The 25,989-nt window shown below is 42.0% G+C and overlaps 1 protein-coding gene across 5 annotated transcripts in view; it reads left to right on the forward strand.

The window, feature by feature from the left end:
* Window positions 1-25,989, forward strand: part of STK39 (serine/threonine kinase 39) — a 332,909-nt gene that overhangs the window by 204,081 nt on the left and 102,839 nt on the right. For all 5 annotated transcript variants that reach the window (XM_080670642.1, XM_080670643.1, XM_080670644.1 and 2 more), the window contains exons 15-16: window positions 16,020-16,072; window positions 21,137-21,205. In XM_080670642.1, coding sequence (XP_080526768.1) covers window positions 16,020-16,072; window positions 21,137-21,205 — 122 coding nt within the window. The remainder of the gene's footprint in view (window positions 1-16,019; window positions 16,073-21,136; window positions 21,206-25,989) is intronic.

Below are 25,989 nucleotides of genomic sequence, written 5' to 3' on the forward strand. Positions count from 1 at the left end.
ATAAAAACCCTTCTATTGAGCACTATAAAAAAAAAAAAAAAAAAAAAAAAAATACACTGAGTGGCCAGATTATTATGATCTCTGAACGCATAATAATCTGGCCACTCAGTGTGTGTGTGTGTGCGTGTGTGTGTGTGTGTGTGTGTGTGTGTGTGTGTATTGGAGACCCGGTGAATGAATTTGTGCATGGGTGGGGTCTGGCCAGCCTGGCCAGGGGGAGGGGACATGGACGGTTGGCCGGCCTGCCTGCTGGTCGAACTCCTGATCGAGGGGACAATTTGCATATTAGCCTTTTATTATACAGGATATACACTGAGTGGCCAGATTATTATGCATTCAGAGATCATAATAATCTGGCCACTCAGTGTAAATGAAGCATAGTTTTACCCATATGCTATGTTAAATAGGCATAATACCAAGTAATTTTAAAACCAAGTATTATTTAGATGTATTCGTGAAAGATTGAAAATAGAATTGATATGTTAGGCTATATTAGAAAATGTTATTATAGTCTCAATTTCCATAATGCATAAAATTTAAGGGGGCATGTGCAGCTTGAGTTTCCATGTGCTAAAAGAAAGCTCTTTTCACTAAACCTAATTATTTTGGATTCATCCATGTTGTTGCATGTGTGAAGAACTCCTTCCTTTTTATGGCTGAGTATTATTTCATTATATCAGCAATTTTCAACCGGTGTGCCACAGCAGGCACACTGGTGTGCATAAGAATTCTTAAAACATGCAGTACCTGACTCTTTAGTCAGGGCACTGACCTCTTTTCCCTTAGATTGTCAAATAAAATTGACAATAGGCAACACAACAATATCTGTCTGATGTGAATGAATCAAAATCACACCTATCATTTTTGTCAAATCGGCAAAAAATATAATACATTTTATGGTGTGTTGCAGAATTTTAATAATTAGTTTATGTGTGCCATGAGATGAAAAAGGTTGATAATCACTGCGTTATATGGATTTACCCCATTTTGTTGCTTTATTCACCTGTGGGTGGACATTTTTATTTCAGTTTTGTACTATTATGATTAATGCTGGTATGAATATTCATGTCCAAGTCTTTATGTGTACTATACTTTGATTTCTCTTGATTTACCCAAATGATCATGAATTGTATCACAGCTTCTCTTTCAAATCTTAGTGAATCTTTTTAAAGAAACTTTTTATTCCCCTGCCTTATAAATGTAATAGGTGTTCATTAGAGGAAATTTGAAAAATTCAGACACTTATAAAAAAGAAAATTACCCATCTAACCACCATTCAGGGATAAGCACGATGAACATTTTGGTGTATTCTTCTGTTTCTTTTACTCAGCTTTTTTTTAAAATTCCAATTATATTACACTTGCTTTTTACACTTAGTATTACATTATCACCATTTCTCATGTCATTAAAAATCCTTTATAAATAACATTTTAATAACTATGTAATATTGGATCCTGTAGTTTTCCCACTGCAATTTATTTAGCTATCTTTCTATCATGGGAGATTTAATTTGGTTCCAGATTTTTGCTACAAAAGAAATGCTCTAAAGATTGCTCTTATTCAAAACAGGTAGATGTTTAATTCATTTTTTTAATGTTGGATTCATAGATGTAGAATTGATATATCAAGGAATATAACTCTTTTAAAATTCTGGAAACATTGCCAACTAGCCCTCCCAAAAGGTATTATCAATTTATACTCTTGATAGCAGTGAGGGAAGGTCTGATAGACTGTATCCTTGTGAGATTTCACATTTCTTATTATCATTTTATAATCTTTGTTAATTTAATTGGCTAGATTAAAAAGTAGTGATTAGATTTTTCAGTTTACATTTCTGCTGAGCCAAATCTCAAAATTCCCATGTGGACAGAGTAAGAGAGACTCTAAGATCATTACAGGGTTTCCACACCCAGTAAAATAACTTATTCCTTGGAGATGGAAATTGGTATTTCTAGTATTACTCTCAGAGAATTTGCATCATGTCAAAAAATGTGTATTAGTTTTAACAAAGCAAGCCTATGGCTTACCTCTGGAATTGAAAGTTGATTGTGATGATAGCAAAGAAAGAAATTAGGTTATTCGGAACTTATTGTTCTTAGCAATTACCTGCTGAATCTCGGTGATCATTATTTTCTGTGGTGAGTGTTCCAAATTATCCCTTTAATAATGAGATACTGAGGAGCAGCCTCTTCATAGCCATCTCTTTATTTCTTCTCCTTTCCTAACTTTTCCCTAACAAGACTTGTGGATGCTCTTGCCTTCGCCCTTCTCTAATGGTGGCCAATAGGAATCTTGTTGCTAGGTGTCTTAACTGGCTGGTAAGAAGCAGAAGCAAGGCAACTAAGGGAAACCTTGACTTATGAGTATCCAGTGGATATTGCTCTTCTGAGATATGTCACCTTCTCCCCTTAAAATCTCTGCTCATCAACCTGTTGTATAATTACCTGAATAAACATTTTTGTTCCAATAAGAACAGTTAAGCCCATTTTTAGAGAGAGCTAGGCAGAGCTATTGGGCCAATACTGTTTTCTCAATTCCAGGGCCAGAGTCAGGCTTGCCTGACGCTGGAAGAAGTCAATAATTTGATACCTGTTTTACCCTGAAAGCACATGGTAATATGCTTCTCACTCTGCTGGAGTTCTGTAATATAACCTTCTACTGATGAACAGTCACTAGAAGAGGTAAGGATGGAGTCCACTCTGTGAGCCTTCTTCACCAGCCTCATCATCTTTCCATGAGGGCACTAAGCCCTTTCCCTATATAGCCTCGCAGTACTGCCACATAGACATGGGCTAATCCCACAGAAAATACTCTGAGTTGTGCATTTTCCCTTGGTAAACCTGTTCTCATCTGTCCTAATGTAAGAAACCTGCAAAGTGACAATGAAATTCCTCAGGCATTTTGTTCGTAGTTTGATAGACTTGAATTTTCTCTATGCTAAGCATATATTTGTGAGTTCATTTTAGGAAATGTGGACTCTGGGAATGACTTTGGTTCTGTTGCCTCTAACGTCATAGCATAAGCAATGCCCTTACTCTTTATGTACATGTGTTTAAGGAGAGGCTGGTGGGATGGGGAGTAGCAGGGTATGATATGGTAGACATTTGAAAGAAGCTTTCATGATCCCAATGTCTGGATGAGAGTTCACCTAAGGGACAGCACACCAAACACTGGAATGCAGCTCAGCCTGTAGCGTTTCTTCCCAGGCCTGGATTCTGGGATTGGACGTGAGCTACTGAGCACAGACGGTGCATTGTTTCACCTCCCCAGGTTTGCACCTTGCCTGTGTGTCCCCTGCACAGCTAAACTGAATGAGTTGCTCTGCTTACCTCATTTTTAACTCACCGTCAGTAACTTCTCCTTTAGTTCCCAGATTTGATCACATCTACTCAATTAAATGGCATCTGATGTATTTTGTTTGAAGTTTAAAGAATTATATTGATGCATATTTTTACTTATTTTTGTCAGAAGAAAGGAAAGGCAAAGTAAAATATCAAACTCTTCTCTGATTTTCTTTTAAGAACTACCCATTAGGGTATTTTATAATTGTAAGAGTGGTAATATTTTGGTTTTAAATTATTATTCCAAAACTAGAGGCCCAGTTCACGAATTCATGCGCAGGTGGGGTCCCTCGGCCTGGCCAGCGATCAGGGCTGATGTCGGGGGGGACAGGGGTTGCGCAGCCGTGAGGTTGGCCAGCCGCTGGAGGTTGGCAGTTGGCTGTTGGAGCGTACTGACCTCTAGGGGGCAGCTCCTGCCTTGAGTGTCTGCCCCCTGGTGGTCAGTGCACATCATAGCAACTGGTCAACCAGTCCTTCGGTGCCTTAGGCTTTAATATATAGAGATTGAAAGGAGCTTGTAAGAAAGCATGTTGGTGATCCCACATCAGGTACAGAAGTGAAATTAAATCACGTTGTACATGTCCCGAGTAAAGCAAGGTCATCATCAGAGGCATCCTTATTTCTGGATTTGAAAACTCCTCAGGAGTGGAAATCTTTTTTCATCTGTAATGAATCAAAAGTGTGAACAGCATTCTGGATATAGGAGGTTCCCAGAACAGGCTCGAATCATCAACAGCCAACTAGGATACCTCTTCAAAGTCTTTCAAGCACACAGCTGTTTGGCAGCCAGATCCAGGCTCTAGTTCACAAAAAGCTTTTTCAGGTCATTTTAAAATGTTTTATTAATGGCCCCATCAACAGGCTGGAGGAGGTCAGTATGCTGAGGCACAGCTAAAAAATGAGTGCCATGCTTTTTTCCCTCCCACTTGGCCCAGTGGGAGATCCTATTAGTGTTCTGAAAAGTTACATAATTAGCGTGGCACCCGCTGCTCATTTGGTGAGCCAAACTGGTTTTTAATGTTCAGAATACAAAACATGGAAATGTTATCTTCACAGCACTCCATGCCATCACTGACAGCCGAGAGCGTTTCTGAGTGACAGGGCCCTAATAACAGTGATGATGGGAGCCACAATTAAAAAGCACTCTGAGCTTGGGGCACTGTTCCCTCAGGCCTGCCCGAGTCCAAAGAGGCCCTGGATGGTGGAGAGTATATGGCATGACTGATATGTGCCCTGTGCTGCCTTCTGGTGCAAAGGAAGAGAATTGCTTTTCTTGCATTCCTTTTCTGAAGGAATTCCCCTCATTGGGCAGAAGGTTTGCATACCTTAAGCATATTTCCATCTTTACTGCTATACTTCTCTACCTCCTCATATACTATGATCTTTGACTTGACCAAACAAAGTAGAGAATAATTCATTCTCATTACCAGGAGAATTCTCTGGTCCTTAGGTGTCTACTGCACCCTCTGAGGATTATTACCAAGGATTCCAGAGCATTCCCAGTTATCTAGCTCTGTTTTCTTCAACTCTCAGCCAGAAAGTACCATTCTCCAACACCAAATGACCAGGCCACATTTATTCAAGCATTTTTGGGATTCTTAGGGGGATATAGAGATCTGTACCCTTTGAAATCTTGCTGTAGATGTTGGGGTTTATGGTAAGAATCTACTATGGGATTCGGTGGAGGTCTGGACACCTACCTTTCTGCTCAGGTTAGGTGAAGGGATGAGAAAGAATGGATCTCAGGGCAGGGCCCAATATCTGACATGGAGAAACTCAATGGCTGAAGATTATATTTATTCTTACTGTTGTTGTTATTATTTAGCCAGTACTGACTGCTTGCTGTATGTCTGTCACTCTCTGTGCCTTCTCACACCTAATCCTTTTAGCTACATATGAAGTAGTTGCTGTCACTACCTTATGTTCATATACTAAGACTTGGAAAGTTAAGTGAATTGGCAGAGGGTCTCATAGCCAGTTAATGTTACAAGTCAATGTTACAGTTAGCATTTAAATTCAAGAATGTTGTCTTCAGAAACCAAGCTATGACAGGTTGAATGGATCTAATAAAAAAGCATGTTTTCACCCAGCCAGCATGGCTCGGTGGTTGAGCATCGACCTGTGACCCAGGAGGTCAGGGTTCGATACCGGTCAGGGCACATGCCTGGATAGCAGGCTCGATCCCCAGTGAGAGGCAGCCTATTGATGATTCTCTCTCATCACTAATGTCTCTCTCTCTCTCTCACTCTCTCTCTCTCTCTCTCTCTTCCTGTCTGAAGTCAATAAAAATATTTTTTTAAAAAATCATCAATATGTGAGGCTATAAAATATGGATTCCATGACTCTCACATGAATATCAACTTCATTATTTGACAACAGCACATATTTGAACACAGGCAAACAATTGTTTCGAGCACTAGAATGAGGTCATATTACATGAGTCTCCTTTGGGTCTGTCAGCTGTGCCATTCATGGTGAGTGGAGCTGCACCATTGCAGAGTTAGCTTCAGGATTAAGCTGGGGTCTTTCCTGTTTTGGCGACTTATAGGTACTTGGAATTTTCCAGTTAGGATGGGTTGACTTCTATGCCAGGTGATCAATGCCATTTTATTTACTTTATCTGGGACTATTGAAGGGGGGCGGGATAGTGTTTTTTCCTCTCCAAACATTGTAATAATGAGTGCCATAGATTAGTGCTCCAAAGACCAAGAACAAATTTAGTGTTAACTAAAGGTATAAATGCCGACTTTAAACACTTGGCCAGGATCAGACGAGAAGATGGCATCGCACGGTGGTTGCATCTGAAGGGCCACCGGCAGTCGTGAGAAGGAACTGTGCGTCAGGAGCAGCAGAGGGGCCTTTGAAGGGGCACCCATGAGGAGCAGATGAGCCCGAGCTCCTGTTTCCCTTCTCTCCCTGGGGCAATCTTCAGATCTAAAAAGAAAATGTAAAAATACCTGGAGACACTTCAGATACTAGCCTTCACTTTAAATCACATCATGCAAATAACGGACTTCTTCCCACCCCCTGGCCTTTCTGGGGTCTGTTAACCCAAAGGAAGCTTCCCACACTTGCCTGCTCCTCGTGGTTTTTCAGCCCTGGAGTCAGTGTCCGTCACTACCGAGAATCACACAACCTGAAGCGAGTGGATGGGGTTTTGTTATTGTTTGTTTTTGTTTTGTTTGCCTTGAGAAAGTGTTGGATTTTTTTATTTATTGTTTTTACATTCAGAATGAGAGTCTTGCCCTAATCGAGCCTCCTGACAAGTGTGGCTGATGTGCTCTAACAGACATTATTCCCTCCTGATGCCCATCACCAACCTGTCAGATGCCAAGTAACAAGATTATTTTGCTGAAGTGATTTCAGGGAAATCCAGCTTGAGGTTTGGTGATGTCTTTGTCAAAGGGTCAGCCACACTAGACTGGATACACACTCACTTACAGGCCATTTCTGTGTAATGGATCAGGAGGGAAAATGCTTGCTCATTCTCATCTATCACTAATGTGTTTGTCTTAAGACACCACCTGTGGAAAAGCCTGGTGGATTCTGCTTACATTTCTAACCTAGAGGACCCTGATTATTCATTTGCCCTTCATACTTTCTCTTTTGTTGGGTGGGTTTTTTAAACCCAGTTGAAAGTTATCATTTTCCCTTGAAATATGCTGATGTTTAAGATAGCCTTCCCTGGATATGACTATACATATAAATTGATAGGGAAATTACAAGAATAAGAAAGTTAAAATAGAACGTGGTTTCTGCTACTTTTGTGATCGCCTGGCTAAAGTTTAAAGAATTTTATAGTTGTCTGCTCACTTTATAGTAGTGCCACTTATCCTAATGTTCTTCTATGGTTTTAACCCTCTTGATTAGTAGCACACATTCTTTAAAACTTTTAAGCAAAATGTTACTTACCCTTTCTCTGTTCCGAAGCAACCACGTTTGGTGTTCAGCTGAGCATGCATGCAAGTTCTTGGCCAGACATAGAGCTTCCTTTTGAAGTTCAGATACCCAGCAGCCCTCCTCCCTCAGCAGTTAGTTAGCCAACCCTCCGGGAGAGGAGGTAAGTCAGCCTCCTACATGTTCACAGAAGAATGTTACCCCTGCTTCTCGTGCATGTTTTAGCTAAGGTGAAAGATCTGTGTTTAATCAACATACAGACTTGTCAGGCGCCTTCGAATACTTGTCAGTGTTCAGTCATGGAATTGCCCATTGCAGAACTTGACAAAAGTACTTTCGGGGCATCAGGAAGCAGTCTATGTAGGCCATTCATTTCTTAGGTTCTTGGAGCTTCCTTTATTGAGGCAAATCACCAGGAAACAATGTACCTCAGCTATATTATTTCCACTCTCAGCAGAAATGCCATTACTCAGGTAAGATTTAATATTGTGCCTTCAGCACATGGGAGAAAACATTCCTATCTTTTATACCACCTAGTTGAAGACATTTATATTAAAAAAAAGTTTGTTTTTTACAACACAGAGTTGAAGGCATTACTCAGTGTCTCTTATAAAGTGGCTTCCGTAAAAAGTTTCTCCTTGGTATTAATGCTAAGGGGAAAACTTGGCCTCGCATGTTTTCTTTTTTGATGGAGTAAGGACTGTGTCATCCAGTATCCCTCCCCACTGTTTTCCTGCGCTGCGAGCAAAGCCGAATGCCGTGCTCCGTGGGCATGATGCCATATCCAGTATGTAGTATCTCTTTCACTGTTCTGTTGTTTTTAATAATCAAATGCTCAATTGTATATTTGGTTTAATTTCGAAACTACTTACCATCCTTTTTGCAAGAATTAAACCAAATAAATTGTTGGCAAGGAAGGGATAATTGCCCATAATAATTTGAGTTTGTACCTTAAAGAAACACTCTTCCATTACCTTGAAAATATACTTATTCTGGACCAAACACGTCTCCGTATACTGTATCAATCTGTATAAATATATCTGCCATGCTCTAACCAGTTATCTCAGTAGTTAGAGCATCAAACCAGGGACTGAAGTGTCGCAGGTTCGATTCCCACTCAAGGGAACATGCCTGGGTTGCAGGCTATATCCCCGGTCCTGGTTGGGGCGTATGCAGGAGGCAACCAATTGATGTGTCTCTTTCACATCAATGTTTCTGTCTGTCTCTCTCTCTCTCCCTGCCTTCCACTCTCTCTGAGAAGCAATGGAAAAAATATCCTTGGGTGAGGATTATGAACAAAAAAATAAATATACCTGCCATGACATGATGTCTAGAGCCCAAGTGGATACTCATGGAATCCATGGCTCAGAGCTGCCTTTACATTTTTAGTATAATGGACTTGGCATGTTGACATGGGAGCCTGGTGCATTGAGGAGAGGTATCCATCAGGGAAACATTAACGAGTCTGGGTTTTCTGCAATAAGCCCTAACACGCTCCAAACTTTCTAGCACAAATGATGCTAACGAAGGCTGCTTCTATATTTATGTCAATGGGTTTCCATTAAGAGACGTACACAAAACCCCTAACGAGTAAGTGTACTTAACAGCTTTCCTCTGCTAAAAGGTGTGAACTCTGGTTAGGTGTAATGTTTCTGCGCCTACCAGCTGTACATACGATTGTGGTTTTTATGTGGCCACTCCATTTCCCTCTCACCCTCCAGCTAAAAAATCAGTTCAATAAATATATTCACAGGACATTCTAAATCTGAAAAGGGCTGCTGCCGATGGAAATAGAGTTCTGTAATCTTGACAGGAAGCAGAGCCCATACCCACTAATCTGTTCACTCATGAATGACCTCAGCTGGCATGCAGCACATTCAATTTTTTGTAGGTAAAACAGTATTAAAATTTTATGTACTAAGCTCTGAAGTAAATATGACAAAATGTTGCCATTTTAAAAGTTCTGGATGGTAGGTCATGTGTATTTGTTTTATTACTCTCCACTTTTCTGTAGGCTGAAATGTTTTTCATGATTTTCCAAAGTATGTACTGGTGAGAAAAAAGAAATCTGTTTGTTTAGGCTGGAGAGGGGGGTAGAGAGAGGGCAAGGAAACAGCCATGCCCTGTACCTGGGGATTTACAAGAGGTTTCTGTTAAAGAAAAAAGTCCCTTAATTTAGTTTGGATTATTTCCAGATGGAAAGTATTCTTTGTAGACAGTAAAGGCAGTAATTTATGGTAATATTTTTGCATGTGATTTATTCATTGGTGTCACAAAATTTTTTTTTAAATATATTTTATTGATATTTTACAGAGAGGAAGGGAGAGGGATAGAGAGTTAGAAACATCGATGAGAGAGAAACATCGATCAGCTGCCTCCTGCACGCCCCCCACTGGGGATGTGCCTGCAACCAAGGTACATGCCCTTGACCGGAATCGAACCTGGGACCCTTCAGTCCGCAGGCTGACGCTCTATCCACTGAGCCAAACCAGTTAGGGCGGTGTCACAACATTTTACAGAGTGTCAATTTCTGTATGCAGGACTCTGCCCACGCACCTCTAATTAAGGCATCAGCTGTGTGAATCAGATGCAACCAGCCTGCTCCGTGCAGGTTACCAATCTAAAAGGGTCCCCTCTGGCTGCCCGATAGCCAGTGGGATGCAGCAGGTCCTTAGCCTGAGGTTTTAGCTGTAGAAAAACCTGCAGACAACCAGTGTGGAGGGTCAGATTACTTAAGATATGTCAAAATACCTTATTTGAAGAAAACATTGCATGTGGGTGCATACATGTACATACATATGTTATTCCCCTCTGTTCTTAAAGGGGACAGGAGGAGGACTTCCTGATCTCTATGCCATTGGTCTTGGGCTGTGTGATGCTGCATGGCTCATTATAGATGAGAATTCTGGATGCTACCAACTTTTAATTCTTAGGTCATAGGCATATTCTGGGCATCTGGAAATACAAGGCTGAAAGGAATTTTCACTTTCACTTTTTAGGAGGCTCACTGGTCCCAAAGGCTCTTTTGAGGCAAGTCAAATGCAAGGCCAAGGACTGGGGGGCGGAGGGGGGTAGGTATGGTTCAGTGTTCATACACTCCTGGAGCATACGGCTCATGGTGTGTGGAGATACATACACATGTCTAGGGGAGCTTCCATTTCAGACAGGGCTTTGGAGCATGGGGCCGGTGGGCGCAGCAGCGGCTCTCAGCCAGTTTGTGCCACCACCTCAGTTATAGGTGAAACATTCTCATCTGTAACATCTCTCACTGCATGGACTTCTCAACCAGGGGCAGGGGTGTCACTGCTCGTGAGTGGGGGACGGGGGGGATTCTTTCTGCCTGCACTTTGGGAACCACCAATGGAGAATAGAAAGCAGTCATCCAGAAATCTTCATCCCACGTTTGGGTGCCATTTCTGCCATTAATGGCTCCTGGGATAGGCCTGACACCTGGTAGGTGATCAATAGGTATTTATGAAGTGTGGCCTGAATTAACCAGCTGTGTAATCTTGAGCACGCCACTTAATCTCTTTGGCTTCAGTTTTTTCGCCTGCAGAATGAGGCAAATGGCTTAGGTGACTTCTAGGGCCCCTTCCAGTTGTGAAATTTTATGATTCTGTGATTGGACCTTTACTACCTCCAAGGAGATTGATTTGACAGGAATGTTAAGGGTGAATGAAGTGAGGGAGAAAATGCCCCTTTGTCTGAATTAGTCTGATATTTCTTTCTTGACTACTATTTTTAAGAACTTATTTAACGTGAGGTTTTCCTGGTAATTTTACCTATGTCAGCTGTCATTCTCTGGGTAGATGGTAAACTCTTTTAAGGACTAGAGCCATGACTTCCCCCCTGCTTCTGTGTACCTCAAAATATAAGGCACCGTCATGCCAAACAGCAATGCAGGGGGTCCGCACAGTGTTCACACAGCTCATCTAACTCATGAGGGAAGCATTATCTCCCCTCTTTCCTGCAAAGGACAGTGAAGATTAGGGGTGAATGGCTGAATTGCAGCTGAGCCCAGCTGCCTGGTCTCCAGATGAGAGTCTCCAGTTTTGAGGTGGCCTGGTTACCTGGCTTCAAGACTCGGCTCTAGGAAAGCCCAGAGGGAGCATAGAGACTGTGACATAGCAACCACCAGCCTGGCCATGGAATCTGCTTTTTTCTGTTCCTGATTCTTCTGTTTCTGGCCTTATGTGATAGGCACCCTTCAGCTCATTCTATTGGCCTCGTTTTTCACATCTTATTAAGTCCAACAGTTTTCTTCCTGGTCTACAACGCATTCTTCTGTCAAAGATTACCCTGGTGCTCTGGAAGGTAGGGCTCAGTGGTTGGTGTGTCAGCCAGCACACTGCGGAGTGGCAGGTTCGATTCCCAGTCAAGGGCATGTACCTGGGTTGCAGGTTTGATCCATGGCCCCGGTCAGAGTACATGTAGGAGGCAACAAATCGATGTGTCCCTCACATCCATGTTTTTCTCTTTCTCCCCCTCCCTCCCTTCTACTCTCTCTAAAAATCAATGGAAAAAAAATATTCTTGGGTGAAGATTAACAACAACAAAAATAAAAACAAAGAAAACAGATTACCCTGAATAATAGATCCATCAATAGGCCCTTTTTCTTTTGGCTATACATTTCTAACTTCCCTATGTGTGCATGGGTGGGGTCCGTGATTGTGAATAAAATATCCTCTGTTCATTAAGTCACTTATTCTCTCTTTGGCAGATAATAGTGACCAGTCCTTGGTCAGTAGTGAGTTTCAGAGAAATCAATGATTTGAGAAATCTTAAGGGGGATAACCACAGGTCATGCTAGATGGATGTTACCACTATTTACTGCCACAGGAGCAGGGAGAGAGAAGTTAATTTGAAAGGAAAAATGATGCATTCCTTTTGGGTATGTCATTTTCTGGTGTCTGTTCAGACTGCATGAAGCATTGATCTCCTCTGTGAGGGCAACCAGGTAGCTGAGTGACAGGCGTTGGAGGACTAGTTTTACACAGTATTCTATTGTACCTTTTGATTTTTAAACCATGTAATTGTAGCGCCAATTTTAAAATTTTTTCTTGCCTCAGCCCTGTAGGTATTTGTGATGCAGCATATACATAAATGAGAAATGATGGGTTGAGCCTTTCCAAATTTAAGATTTGGGTGTTTTTTTTGGGGGGGGGGTGTTTGTGTGTGTTTTTGTTGTTGTTGTTAAGATTTAAAGGGTTTTTAATAAAAGTTATCAAAGGTGGCCTGGGTCTTGAGGCTGTCACTCTCAAGTTTTTAATGTTTCCTCTATAATTACACAGACTTAGTTTCTGGCCTTAAATCATCATACCTATTTTCGGCTTCCCTGAAATCAAGAGTACCCTGTGCCATATCAATTAAAGTAAAAGTACTTTCAATTAAAGGTGTTAAGTATGAGTCTGAAGAGATTAATTCTTCATAAAAGGATGACCTTCAGTAGTTAGATCCAATTAGGCATTTTTCCAACTATATTTCATCCTGATGGGGCAAGTCGACTACTCACAATCAATCACTGTGATCTTTTCAAAGGTGGGTATTTTAGGTTCAAGTTATAAAAGAATGACTTGGCTGGGCAACCTCTATACCCTGAGCTACAGAAGATGTAGATAATAGATCGTGGGTGTTGGATATTACTTTTGTGGTATTAGCACTGAAAGAATCAGGGTATTCTAAGTACAGTTCTTACACCTGTCTTCTTATGGCCAAAAGTAATATTTTCTTATGAACAAAATATTTTAGACTGATCAAAGGACAGAGAAGAAAGGAATAGTGACATAAATTAGCATCAAACCAAATTTCTTTTCATCTTTTTATTCTTCTGTCATTTCAGTATGAAATCACTCTAAAACAGGGGTGGGCAAACTTTTTGACTCGAGGGCCACAATGGGTTCTTAAACTGGACCGGAGGGCCGGAACAAAAGCATGGATGGAGTGTTTGTGTGAACTAATATAAATTCAAAGTAAAGGAGCGGAGGGGAGAGCAAGAGAACCAGATAGAACAGCCGGATCCGGCCCACGGGCCGTAGTTTGCCCAAGGCTGCAACACTTGCTTTCCTGTGACCCTTTTTTCTTATTGGGTAGTTTTAGTTCTAATTCAACCTTTGCTGATACACAGCACACAAAACCAAGGCTATTAGATAAATGAATACTTGCTGATATTTTTATGGTAGCGTAAAGTCTTGGGGGATATTTTTTTCTCAAAAGCAAAAGGAATTGAGCATTTCTATATGTACAAGGTATTTTCAATGTACAATTCTTGGTCCTCACTCTGCCACTCATTAAATTTGTATACTTGGAAACACCTTAAACATACCTAAAAACTGGAAAACAAATAATATCTGATTTGTGTACCTCAAAGGTTGATTGTTGGATAAAGTGGGATTTGATTCATGAGATTTGATCAGTGTTTCTCAAAGTGGGGTCACAGGACCACACTAAGGGTCCTGGAGATCCTTTCAGGGAGCCCAGGAGGTCAAAACTATTTTAATGATAATATTAAGAAATTATCTACCCTGTCACTCTCATTCTTTCTCACTTGTACAGTGAAACTTCTCAGCGGCTGGTTACATGCTATGTGATATTGCAAATATAAGAGCCAGCTGTCTTAAGCCAGACATTACAGAGGTTTACAAAATAGAAAACAATGCACTCTTTTCACTGATTTGTTTTTCTTTTGGAAAGCAATTTTCATAAAAACATTTTACATTAACATGTGATGAGTTAATGTCATTTCCAAATAAAGTAATATGTATTTTAAATTTTATCAGTTTCAATTTCCAATACACTAGATCTTGATATATATAATCAACATAAACAAGAGCTCCTTAGGGGTCTTTAATACTTTTTAAAAATGGAAAGGGCTTCTAAGACAAAAGTTTGAGAACTGCTGATATATATGGAAGCACTATGTGAATGTGTGGTAGCTTCAGTAGTTTGTTAAGAAAATCCAGGCTGTGTAAACAGTCCAACATGTAAACGGCCTTCCCACTGCCCACACTGATGCTTGCTCATGGCACATGCCACCTCCAGGGTGGGGTTGCTTATTCCAGGGTACCACATGATCTCTTAGCCATCTACAGTAGTCTGCAATTTCCTGTGTCCGTCATGTGTCTATTATTTTTAGAGAGTTCAAAGTTTTCACAGTGTTCAGATTCTCAGGAGGTCCTAAAGGAAGCACAGCTGGCCCTGGCCGGGGTTGTTCAGTGGTTAAAGTGTCATGCACTGAAAGGTTGCAGGTTCTATTCCTGGTCAGCGACACGTACCTGCAGGAGGCAACCATCAATGTGTCTCTTTCACATTGGTATCTATCTTTCTCTCTCTCTTCCCTCCCTCCCTTCCTTCCACTCTCTCTAAAAATCAATGATAAACATATCCTCGGGTGAGGATTAACAACAACAAAAAGAAGGACAGCTGTAGGAATTTCTGGTGTCCCCTAGTCCCATTCTATCTCTGAGTGGAGTAGAGACAAAGTTAAAATTGGGGACTCCTGAGAGGAGGTGCAAAGTTGTTGAATGTTCTTGTCTGTGGCCTGTGCTTGGCCATCCCTTGATTTTTTTGACTCTTTACTTCTCTGCTTGTGGAAAGGTGTTAGACGTGGGCCAGCTTCTCTAGGCATTGGGGAGAAGGGCTTTCTCTCAATCTGTACTAGACCAGGGAGGCCTTTGCTGTATTTCTGGGCCTCCTTGCACTTAGTTCAACGGGATGTGGTAGGACATAAAGAACCAAGATCAGGATAAGGACCAGAAACGGCCCAGAGACTGGCTGGAGTCATCATGATTTGAACACTGTACATGGAGACCAGGAGATAGTAACCAGAGTTTTAGTTTACAAACATTACTACTTCATATTTTGTACTGCAGTTTTTTAAGGTGTTTTTATTAACTTTAATTTAGCATCTGTTGAGTTAGTCATAACATTCTTATGAAATTTAAAAACCATTCTAATTATTGCTCACTGTGGCTTATTATCATTATTTGAAATTAATATAAATGGAAAAATCATATTTATTTACTTGTTTTATATTTCCCCAGTGTCACGTAATTTTTTGATTGAATATATATAAGATGGGGCAAAAGTATGTTTACAGTTGTTTGTGTAGAAAATAATACAATAATTAATAAATAATAATAAAAGAATAAACTCTGTTTCATGAACTCACAACTGTAAACCTACTTTTACCCCACCCTGTATGTATATATTATAGTTTATGTATTTTATATTTACTTAAATAGGGCTTTATATATTCAGTGGGTAATTTCACAACATTCAGGTCCCCTCTATTGAGATTAAAAAATGTAACCACACAATATGTACCTTACTCTGGGCATTTTGTTGTATGATTTAATGTATAGTGCTGTCATGAACTTCAGTGCCACACCTATTTTGTCTGTTTGTTTCACTTTTTAGAAAGTTGATACAATACTGTTTTCTCAGAAAAATGTATTAAATATCATTCTAAACTAAAAGCTTCTGAAATTTTCTATTATGAAATTATATCTAAGGTTACTAATTTAATGTAGATTAAATGAATGTTTTATTTTTGGAATTTTGTGATCTGAGTGGGTTTCTATAAGGTAAATTCAACCAGTTAAACAGATATCTTCCTTTACTATTGTCATAACTATCACTTTCAGTTAAGGAAGTATTTAGAGGTAACCTGAGACTGTAAAATACTATCTTCATGTTAGTAGCATCTTGTAAAAATTGTAATACATTTACTTTGATTAAACTCTCCTCATTAGATTTTAATGTGCTATATGTTATTTATTTCAGAAATTCCAGAAAGGAACTTAATGATATACGATTTGAGTTTACTCCAGGAAGAGGTGAGTTTTAATTGAAATTATTATCTTATTGCTACAAAGAACATTTAAAATTAATTATAAGCACATGTTTATAATTGCTATTCAAAAATGCTTTCTCTAAAAACAAATGAAGGAATGAACAATGGAGGGAGGGAAGGAAAGACATGATAATTGTAGGGAATCCAAATGGAACCACTATTTTTTATATTAACTTAATTGGGATGACATTGGTCCACATGAACATATACCAGAAGGTTTCAGGTGTGGGTTTCTATGTTACAAGATCTGTATATTGCACCGTTTGCCTACCATCATATATTAGGACCCCCTTCTCTTCCCACCCCCTTCCCACTATAATCACACTGCTATTTGCTGAACCACTATTGACTACATGAATTCCAGTGACATGTGCTACAAGTTGTGTGTGTGTGTGTGTGTGTGTGTGTGTGTGTATAAATTAAGCATATTAGCTCAGTCATGAAATGAAGTAGTGGCATGGTGATGCAGGGTGTAAAGGATATTATTGATGAGAGCATTGAGGATCAAATAGCAGTTCCGATGGGGGTTGAGCAGCAAACAGTGATACCATGCTTGGCCTCTGTACTCAGTTCAGACTACACAAAGCCTGTGCTGGGGAGTGTCTGTGGCCTCTGTTTGCTGCAGGCATAATGGTAAGCTCAGTAGCAATGATGCCAGTCTGGGCAGCTGAACACAGTTTTAGCATTTTAAATAGTTATTAAAGCAGCTTAAAAGCTAGAGTGGTTGCTTTTTCAGCTCCTGGATGCCTGGAAGTCAGAACCATGGCGTATTTCTTGGTATCTCTATCACTGGCAAGAGGTGATTTGGGTAATTAATGGATAAGGAACATATATGAACTTCAGAGACCACAAGACTAGTTGTTTAACAAAAACTGCTACTTCCACTGTTTAGTGAATAACCAAAACAACCTAGAGAAGTGAAAATAAGTTTCAAATGCTAAAACTGAACTGTTAATTCCTGACCTGTGGTTTCACATTTTTATGTACATGAAAACAGCTTCAGTGTCTATATTGAATATCTTTCTAAAAAACATTAGTCTCCTACATTTGAGTGTATTATTATAGAGTGTTTCCAAAAATGTATACACACACTTTGAATAATTATAAAGGCAGTGTTTATTAAAATAGATTTCATTTTCAAAATTGAGCTAGCAGCTTTTAAAGCATGTATACATTTTTGGGAACATATTGTATATAAGCTAATAATATTGTTTTTATTCTGTGTATTAGATCTCCATGTAAACTGTGATTTATTAATAAAAAAAAGTGTATTTGGTAAAATTTTGCAAACCCAGAAGTACAGGACTTGCTTTTTCTTTAATGTTTTGGGATGACATTAGTTAACTGTTTGACTTCTCTGCTGTTATCACTTATAAGGAAACACAAACTCAAATGCTTATAGGACCCAAAATTATGGTGGGAACTTCAGGAAACTAGTTTTGTCTAAATACAATCAGGTTCAGCCTGGCCAGCATGGCTCAGTGGTTGAGCGTTGATCTGTGAACCAGGAGGTCACAGTTATATTTCCGGTCAAGGCATATGCCCCGGTTGTGAGCTCAATCCCCAGTAGGGAGCGTGCAGAAGGCAGCCAATCAATGATTCTCTCTCATCATTGATGTTTCTATCCCTCTCTTTCTCTCTGAAATAAATAAAAGTATATTTTAAAGAAATTAATACATTCAAGTTCAGATTTTAAAAACACTGCCAACAAACAAAATATGTTCTTGGGCCACACACGGTCTGGACTCACTGGCTCTGATCTCTGGTTCATATAAGCACAGAGATCTAATGATTCCCTTCATATTTGAATTAAAATAACGTTTGAAGCACCTTTTACAAAATAATGTAACTAGGGCCCTAATGAATTTGCTCATTGATCTCTCTGGGAACATCCATCTTTGACAATTTAAGACTCAGTCTGTGAAATTGTATGGTGCCGGTTCTGTTATCAAAAAAGCTATTTTGTTATAATATAAAAATATTGACCAGTCAATGCATTGATAAAATCTAGTAATTTCATAATCAATGTTTCAAATACAGTAGGTAAAAGAACAGATTCTTATTTTAAGGTTTTTTCTTTCCAACTGATTGTTTTAAATCGAAGATGGCAATAAAACTCAATTTTAATTTAAAGAGTTAACAAATAAATGAATTTCTGAGTGGAGGATGTTTGCGGATAAGACAGCCCTATCAGCATTACCTGGCTTTGTGTGCTGGCATTGGCAGCCTCGTTTGTCATAGTTAGATCAAGAGTCTTGGCTTTTATTGCCCAGACAGAAACCATAGTGTTGGCTTCTAGATGATGACTGACCTTCCCTGGGCAGTGAGCACAGGCCCGTTAGTAACGGAAACACCGTGGATATATCGCTGTACCTCTGATTGCTGATGCTGCCTGCGTTTCAGACATTGTCTGCACTACCTCTGTGCGTGCACACGACAGGTGTACTATATATGTGTTGTATACACACATAAATGTGTACCTATGGCTAGAATATATAACACAAACGTATCCAATATTCTCTGTCCTCCTTTGAGGGTAAGCCCTTTATATTCATTATGCTGCTCTATGCTCTGAAAACCAGAGCATACATGATTAGTTAACTTGTTTACACATCTGGAATGTTAAGCAGCTTAAAGAAACATAAATTACCATTTACCTTCATGTTTCTATTCTAAACTATTACTGATATATTACTTATGTGCATACAAAATAACTGCTTAATGGCACACACACACAAACATGGAACATTTCCATTTTTGGCCAGCCAGCAGGATCTGCTAGCTATTTTAATATGACTCGTTTGGTACCCAGGAGTCCTGAAACTAGTAGACGATGCTGTACACTTTAACTACTTGTGAATGTCATTTTTTAACTACTTGTAAATGCCATTTGCTCTGGTCCTGTTAAGTGCTAGCCCTCAATGTGGCTTTGTTTGTTCCCATTTTTAACTATATTCTGTGATTATAGCTCCTTAATCAAGTGCAAGGTCTTACTTATACTTTAGAGATGATGGTAACACATTCAGATGCCTTAGCAGATGATCAGTCAATCTATAATAATAAAAGTGCAATATGCACATCAGTTGAGCAGCCGAACAGCAGAACGACCGTCCGGACAAAGCCAGGGCTGGGAAGACTGAGGCAACGGGGGCTGTGAAGGCCTACTCTTGCATGAATTTCATGCATCAGGCCTCTAGTAGAAATATAATGACTGCCTGCTGTGTACCCTAGTATGCCCTTTAATTCAATAGGCTTCTTTTCCTGAAGTTTCTGGGGGCATCCAGGGAGCTGGAGATGGTGAGGCTAACTGTTCCAGCCAGCTTCATAAAGCCAAGTCATCTTCAGAGTGGAGCCTTTCGTTAGCTGCCCTGCCCGAGGTTTCATGGAAGGGGATCATTTTATTCCTGAAAGAATTGTATAAGGTATTTTCCAGCAGTAAGGACAAGGTCCAAGATAAGCCCACCTTATATGGAACTTTATAGTTTAGTAAGATTTCTATGTATTTATTTTTTATTTCCATTTTATTTCGTTCATCATGAAATAGGATGAGTGAAATGATAGAATACCACAATTTCTTAGAAGTACATAGAATGTATGTTGGCTCCCAAATTTTTATTAACATTTGGGAATTTGGGCCATGAATGAAAGGGAGAAAGAATGCACAAGAGTATAAGATGTGTTTCAATGATCTTTGCTGTTCCATCATCACCACAGTTTTATTTATTGAGTAACTAGAGGCCCGATGCACAAAATTCGTGCAAGAATAGGCCTTCCTTCCCCCAGCTGCTGGAACCAGCTTCCCTCTGGCACCTGGGACCTGGGCTTCCCTGGCAGCCTGGGCTTCGTCCAGAAGGTCGACCAGTCTAATTAGCATATTACACTTTTATTATTATAGATTACTGTGTGTCAGACACTAAGCTGAGCCCTTTAAAGCCCAAGAATTTTGAAAGATCATTGTGCCTCAAGTTACTTGATTGCATGGGCATGCATACACACCCTCTCACATAATTGCAATATCTACTAGTAAAACACAGATTTACAAGGAAACATTGTCTATGTTGAGGGCAGCCTGTGTCATAGCAAACTGCAGTTCAGTTTAGATGCTTGATTCAGCAGCTATACTTTCACATTTTCCCTGACTTTAGAAGACATTAAAAGTCAAAAGTCCATCTAGGTTGCTACCTGCTTCTGAACTGGTTCCTTTTTATCCACCTACAGTTCCTGGTGTTTGAGAATATAAGAAGGCCATGGGGATCAAATCATCTCCCATATAAAAACATTGGGGTTCATAATGGTTCTTTTAAGCACATTGCAAATTATCAATTTCTCTTTACAAGGTCTTCTAGCAGACTTCTCACTATTATCACGTTCATTCATACTAGTAGCCTTTCAATTAAGTAATTTCAGCCATATTCACTTAGTATAGCCTGTTCAGTCTCATCTTTCTGAGATTGCTAACTACTGACACTTATCACTGAGAAATATATTCTTTTATTCAACCACGTTTTCTAAGAAAATAAATCTCTTGCTATCAAGTGATTAGTGTCATGTTAAAGGAGTTTCTTAAATAGCTCATCTTATAGTCCAACAAACACATAGGATGTTTGTACCAAATATAAGGTCATATCAGATGTTACCTTTTTAACCTTTGCCATAAATTCTGACTCAGTAGCTACTAATGATAGAAAAGGATTGATGCTGGCTGGAACTGACCTCGGGAAGAAGGAAGAGCAGTGCCATAGGGACCAACTATGAGATAAAATCTAGAGGTGCATTTCAGGATTAATTTAGAGGTGCACTTGAGGATTAATTAAGACAGTAGCCAAAGGGCAAGAGAAATGAAACAATAATTTTGTGTAACTTCTGTTGAATAAATAACATGATGCAAATACATCGTAGGGATTTTTTCCTCCTGATAGAATCTCAATTGTTGAATTAAAACACATATGAGTGATTTTTGTAAATTAAAAAAATACATTTTACATTGTACTGGATTGCTGGTTTTTTTTTATTGTTACTAATACATATTCATTTCCTATTTGGACAGATACAGCAGATGGCGTTTCTCAGGAGCTCTTCTCTGCTGGCTTGGTTGATGGTCATGATGTAGTTATAGGTAAATCACTTTTTAGTATGCAGTGTCATTTTGTTGATATATCAAATGGAAATGCATTTAGAAACAAAGTTTTCATAAAGGTATAATGTATTCTATGCTTTTTGAAATTTTTTTTGAATTCTCATATTTTATGTGAAGGAAGTATATTTAAGAGTCATATTTAATTTTCTTTTTTAAAAAGTCCTTTATGTCATTCTGTCCCATTTATCTGGAAGTGATTTAGCCAATAAGGAACGTCACTTGTTGGAAACATAACAATAAACTTAGAAGTGAGACCCAAAAGTCCATGACAACTAAAATGCAATGCTATAAATTCTGTGCTCCAAAGTATGGGGATCTCTGGGGTCCTTTGATGAGAGTTCCTCTGTTCCTTCTTTGGACAGAGTTTTAATACACTTAGATGTTAGTTTTTTCAGCCCTTAGCAAGATTCTTCATAAAGTCTTACGGTTGGACTTAAAGATCATTCAGGCTGGTTCTGTGTAGACAAGGAAGCAAATTCCTAAAGTGATTCAGTGGTTTATCCAAGGCCATACTGCTGGGTTGTGGCAGGCACACTTCACTTTGAAAGGAGGGCTTTTTCTGCCATTTTTAGAATCAAAAGAGAGCTCCATGGAAACAGAGAAGTCTGCTAAATAACAGAGAGGATGGGAGCAAGAAATGACAGGTGGCCTACTGACAAGGCGACGGAGGCAGAAAGGCTGTAAGAGACAGACACTGCCTTCTAAGAAAAAGTATAGCCTGATTCTACCCAGGGCGAGGGTGAATAGCTCCACATTCCTCAGCAAATTCTTGGTTACGAAGATTTTATAATTCAGCCTATTGCCGGGTATTCATAATGATGTCCCTAAGTAATCCAGATGACTTAACATTATATTAAGGTTAACTAACTATGACATTATATTAATTTTATTGTTAATTATAATAACACTAGTGGCCTGGTGCACCAAATTCGTGCATGAAGGGGGGGTTGTCCCTCAACCCAGCCTGCACCCTCTGATCTGGGACCCCTCGGGGGATGTCGGACTGGTGGTTTAGGCCCGATCCCACCGCCCCTAACCACTCTGCCTGCCGGCCTGATCGCCCCTAACTGCCCTCCCCGCCCCTCCCTCCCCCGCTGGCCTGATCACCCCTAACTGTTCCCCCGCTGGCCTGATTGCCCCCAACTGCCCCCCCCCGCCAGCCTGCTCACCCCCAATTGCCCCCCCTGCCAGCCTGCTTGCCCCCAACTACCCCCCCGATGGCTTGATTGCCCCAAACTGCCCCCACCCACCGACCAGCTTGCCCCCAACTGCCCCCCCTGCCAGCCTGCTCATCCCCAACTGCCCCCCCTGCCAGCCTACTTGCCCCCAACTGCCCCCTCCTGCCAGCCTGTTCGCCCCCAACTGCCACCCCCTGCCAGCCTGCTCATCCCCAACTGCCCCCCCTGCCAGCCTACTTGCCCCCAACTGCCCCCTCCTGCCAGCCTGCTTACCCCCAACTGCCCCCCATGCTGGCCTGCTCATCCCAGCTGCTCCCCCTGCCAGCCTGCTTGCCCCCAACTGCCCCACCTACTGACCTGCTTGCCCCCAGCTGCCCCCCCCATCGACCTGCCCTCCCCCAACTGCCACCCCCCACCAGCCTGCTCACCCCCAGCTGCCCACCTGCCAACCTGCTCACCCCCAACTGCCACCCTCCACCGGCCTGCTTGCCCCAACTAGCCCCCCTGCCAGCCTGATCACCCCCAACTGCCCCCCCTGCCAACCTGCTCACCCTAACAGCCCTCCCCTGCTGGCATAATCACCCCCAAATGCCCTCCCCACCAGCCTGCTTGCCCCCAACTGCCCCCCCACAGACCTGCTTGCCCCAACTGCCCCCACACCAGCCTGCTTGCCCCCAAATGCCTCCCCCCCCTGCTGGCCTGATCATCCCCAACTGCCCCAACTGCCCCACCTGCTGGCCTGCTCGTACCCAACTGCCCTCCCCTGCTGGCCTAATCACCCCCAAATGCCACCCCCTGCCAGCATGCTCGCCCCCAACTTCCCCCCACCAGCCTGCTCACCACCAACTGCCATCCCCCGCTGGCATGCTTGTCCCCACCTGCCACACCCCACCGGCCTATTCGCCCCAAACTGCCACCCCTGCTGCCTGCTCACACCCAATGGCCCCCCAATGCCGGCCTGCTCGCCCCCAACTGCCAACCATGCCGGCCCGATTGCCCCCAACTGACTCCCTGCAGGCCCAGTTACCCCCAACTGCCCACCAACTGCCTGCTCGCCCCCAACTGCCACCCCTGCCAACCTGCTCGCTCCAACTGCCCTCCCCTGCCGGCCTAATCACCCCCAAATGCCACCCCCTGCTGTCATGCTCGCCCCCAACTGCCCCCTCTGTTGGCCTGCTCACCCCAACTGCCCTCCCCTGCTGGCCCAATTACCCCCAAATGCCACCCCATGCTGCCATGCTCGCCCCCAACTGTCCCCCCCACCAGCCTGCTTGCCCCCAACTGCCCTCTCTGCTGGCCTGCTCACCCCCAACTGCCCCCCCTGCTGGCCTTCTCGCACCCAACTGCCCCCCCTGCTGGCCTTCTCGCACCCAACTGCCTCCCCTGTCAGCCTTCTTGCACCCAACTGCCTCCCCTGCCGGCCTGCTCACCCCCAACTGCCCCCCTGCCAGCCCGATGGCCCCCAACTGCCTCTCCAACTGCCTGCTTGCCCCCAACTGCCCCCCTGCCATCCTGCTTGCCCCAACTGCCCCCCCCCCCGCCAGCCTGCTCCTCCCCAACTGCCATCTCCTCACCAGCCTGCTCGCCCCCAACTGCCCTCTCTGCTGGCCTGCTCACTCCAACTGCCCCCCTGCCAGCCCGATTGCCCCCAACTGCCCCCCCCCCCCCGCTGGCTTTCTTGCACCCAACTGCCTCCCCTGCTGGCCTACTCACCCCAACTGCCCCCCTGCCGGCCCGATCGCCCCCCAGCTGCCCCCCTGCCAGCCCAATTGCCCCCAACTGCCTCTCCAACTGCCTGCTCGCCCCAAACTGCCCCCCTACCATCCTGCTCGCCCCAACTACCCCCCCCCTCACCCGCCAGCCTGCTCATCCCCAACTGCCATCCCCCGCAGGCCTGCTCGCCCCCAACTGCCACCTCCCCACTGGCCTGCTCACTCCCAACTGACCCCCCATCACATCATGTATTTCCATTCACATATTGATGCATACCTAGGTTGCTTCCATACCTTGGCTATCCTATATAATAAAAGGGTAATAGCAAATTGACCCTAATGGCGGAATGACCAGGAATGACCAGTCGCAATGATGCACACTGACCACCAGGGGCAGATGCTCAATGTAGGAGCTGCCCCCTGGTGGTCAGTGTGCTTCCACAGGGGGAGTGCTGCTCAGCCAGCCAGCTCAGTGCGGTGGCAGGAGCCTCTCCCGCCTCCGAAGCAGCACTAAGGATGTCAGTTGAACATTCCCCAAGGGCTCTCGGGCTGCCAGAGGGATGTCTGACTGCCAGCTTAGGCCCAATCCCCCAGGGAGCAGGCCTAAGCCAGCAGGTGGACATCCCCCGAGGGGTCCCAGACTCCAAGAGGGCACAGGCCGGGCTGAGGGGACCCCCCCCCACCCACCGAGTGCATGAATTTTCATGCACTGGTCCTCTAGTTGTAAATAATGTTGCAGTAAACATAGGAGTGCATATATCTCTTTAAAATCGTGTTTTTGTTTTCTTCTAAAGGTGAAATTGCTGGGTCATGGTACTTCTATTTTTAATTTTTTGAGGAACCTCCATACTGTTTTTCATAGTATCTGCTCCAGTTTACAATCCCACCAATAGTGCATGAGGGTTCCCTTTTATCCACATCCTCGCCAACACTTATTGTTTGTTGACTTTTTTTATAATAGCCATTCTGAGGTATGAGGTGATATCTCATTGTGGTTTTGATTTGTATTTTCCTAATGATTAGTGATCTTGAGCATCTTTTCATATGTTTATTGGCCATTGGTATATCTTCTTTGGAGAGTTATTTATTCAGATCTTCTTCCCATTTTCAAATCTAATGTTTGTTTTTTGCTATTGAGTTGTATGAGTTTTTTAATATACTTTGGATAATAATACCTTATTGGGTGTATGATTTGCAAATACTCCATTCAGTGGGCCTTTTGTTATTGTTGTTTTTGATGGTTTCCTTCACTGTGCAAAAGCTTTTTAGTTTGATGCAGAAATCTGTTGGATTTCTATACACTAATAACAAACTATCCGAAAGAGAAATTAGGAAAATAATTCCATTTACAATTACATCAAAAAGATTAAAATACTTAGGAACAAATTTAACCAAGGAGGTAAAAAACCTGTACTCTGAAAACTATAAGACATGGATGAAAGGAATTGAAGATGACACAAATAAATGGAAGGATATACCAAGTTCATGGACTGGAATGATATCCCAAAGCATTGTATAGATTCAGTGCAATCCCTATCAAAATACCAATGGCATTTTTTTCAGAGAACTAGAATAAATGACCTTAAAATGTACATGAAACCACAAAAGATCCCTGTAGCCAAAGAAAACTCGAAAAAGAAGAACGAAGTCAGAGGTATCATAGTCTTTGATTTCAAACTGTGTTAAAATTTATAGTAATGCACTATAGTAATGGCACAAAAACAGACACATAGATCGATGGAACAGAAATAAGAGCTCAGAAATAAACTCACGTTTATATCATCAATTAATCTACGACAAAGGAGGCAGTAATATGCAATGGGGAAATGACAGTCTCTTCAATAAGTGGTGTTGGGAAAACTGAGCAGATACA

This window comes from Plecotus auritus (genome assembly GCF_963455305.1).
Source record: "Plecotus auritus genome assembly, chromosome: 5".
Lineage (NCBI taxonomy): Eukaryota > Metazoa > Chordata > Mammalia > Chiroptera > Vespertilionidae > Plecotus > Plecotus auritus.